The sequence below is a fragment of the Aplysia californica genome, unplaced genomic scaffold (genome assembly GCF_000002075.1).
Source record: "Aplysia californica isolate F4 #8 unplaced genomic scaffold, AplCal3.0 scaffold00036, whole genome shotgun sequence".
Lineage (NCBI taxonomy): Eukaryota > Metazoa > Mollusca > Gastropoda > Aplysiida > Aplysiidae > Aplysia > Aplysia californica.
Genome location: NW_004797306.1, coordinates 1593378 through 1594407, shown reverse-complemented (window position 1 = coordinate 1594407; position 1030 = coordinate 1593378). Strand labels below are relative to the sequence as shown.

General features: G+C 37.1%; 1 protein-coding gene across 1 annotated transcript in view; it reads right to left on the bottom strand.

Moving 5' to 3' along the window:
* Positions 1-1030, bottom strand: part of LOC106014218 (A disintegrin and metalloproteinase with thrombospondin motifs 3) — a gene marked incomplete at its 3' end in the record, with an annotated part of 9096 nt that overhangs the window by 3444 nt on the left and 4622 nt on the right. The window contains 1 exon segment of the mRNA XM_013091452.2: positions 874-937. Coding sequence (XP_012946906.1) covers positions 874-937 — 64 coding nt within the window.

The following is a 1030-nucleotide window of genomic DNA, read 5'->3' as shown; positions in this document are numbered from 1 at the left end:
CACACACACACAAACAGCAAGCTAACGCTCGTACATACGTCATCCTCCTTCCCTACACACAGAAAAACCATACGTACATTCAAGGGAGATTACGATAATATAATATAATTATTACTTTACACAACGTTATCCCAGGATAGGTTACAGAGGAAGTGGGTTGCTTCTATTTCAGCTGCTTGGGTCAAACCCGGTCAGAATGGGACGTATCATTCCAATAGAATATAAAACGAATATTTATTTTTTTTTAAAATCCAACACTTGCAAATCGAACCCATGCTCTTTGTTTGCTGCAGCAAAGAACTTAACCATTGCATCACATACGCTACTACAATGTTATTATCATATTCTCAAAGATGTAAATTACACTCTGTAACATTAATCAACCACAACAATATGCGTTCCGAGGTGATGACATCAGGCGCACATCAATTTTTTGGCATATTATGGAGTTCTAAGTTCCACCTTAAGCTTGTGTATTTATCTTGCCATTGATGGAAACAATACCCATGTATCTTGTACAGAAGTCGAGATAATAAGTTATGATTGAAGGAGGTAGAGTCGCCAAACGTCAAAAGTAAAAATAAGCGAGAAAAAAAACCCCAAAGTTTGGTGACGTCCAACGTTTGAGTGTTTTGGGAACTGAAAATTCACTTTTGTTCCCTTCAAAAAAGATCAACGCTTTTGCCCTAAACAACATTTGCCAGTAAAATCCACATAGGGGATGTGGTTTAAATGAACATACAAGCTGTTCATCCAATTAGGAAAAGAAGAATTAAGCGCAACAAACGATTTATTTGATTTCCTTAATGTGATTAGCGCCTAATCTCACTACCATGTTACACAAATGTTCTCTCTCTAGACTGAGTGGCTTACCATTCTGTCTGATGTTTGTGTTGAAGTAGTACTGGAGATCCTCTGGGCCCAGCAAGTTATGCAGCTGGGAAAAAGGAAAAAAAGAATGAAAACGTAAGGTACATGAATGTAGTAGTATGTTTATCTTATATCATCATCATCATCATCATCATCATCA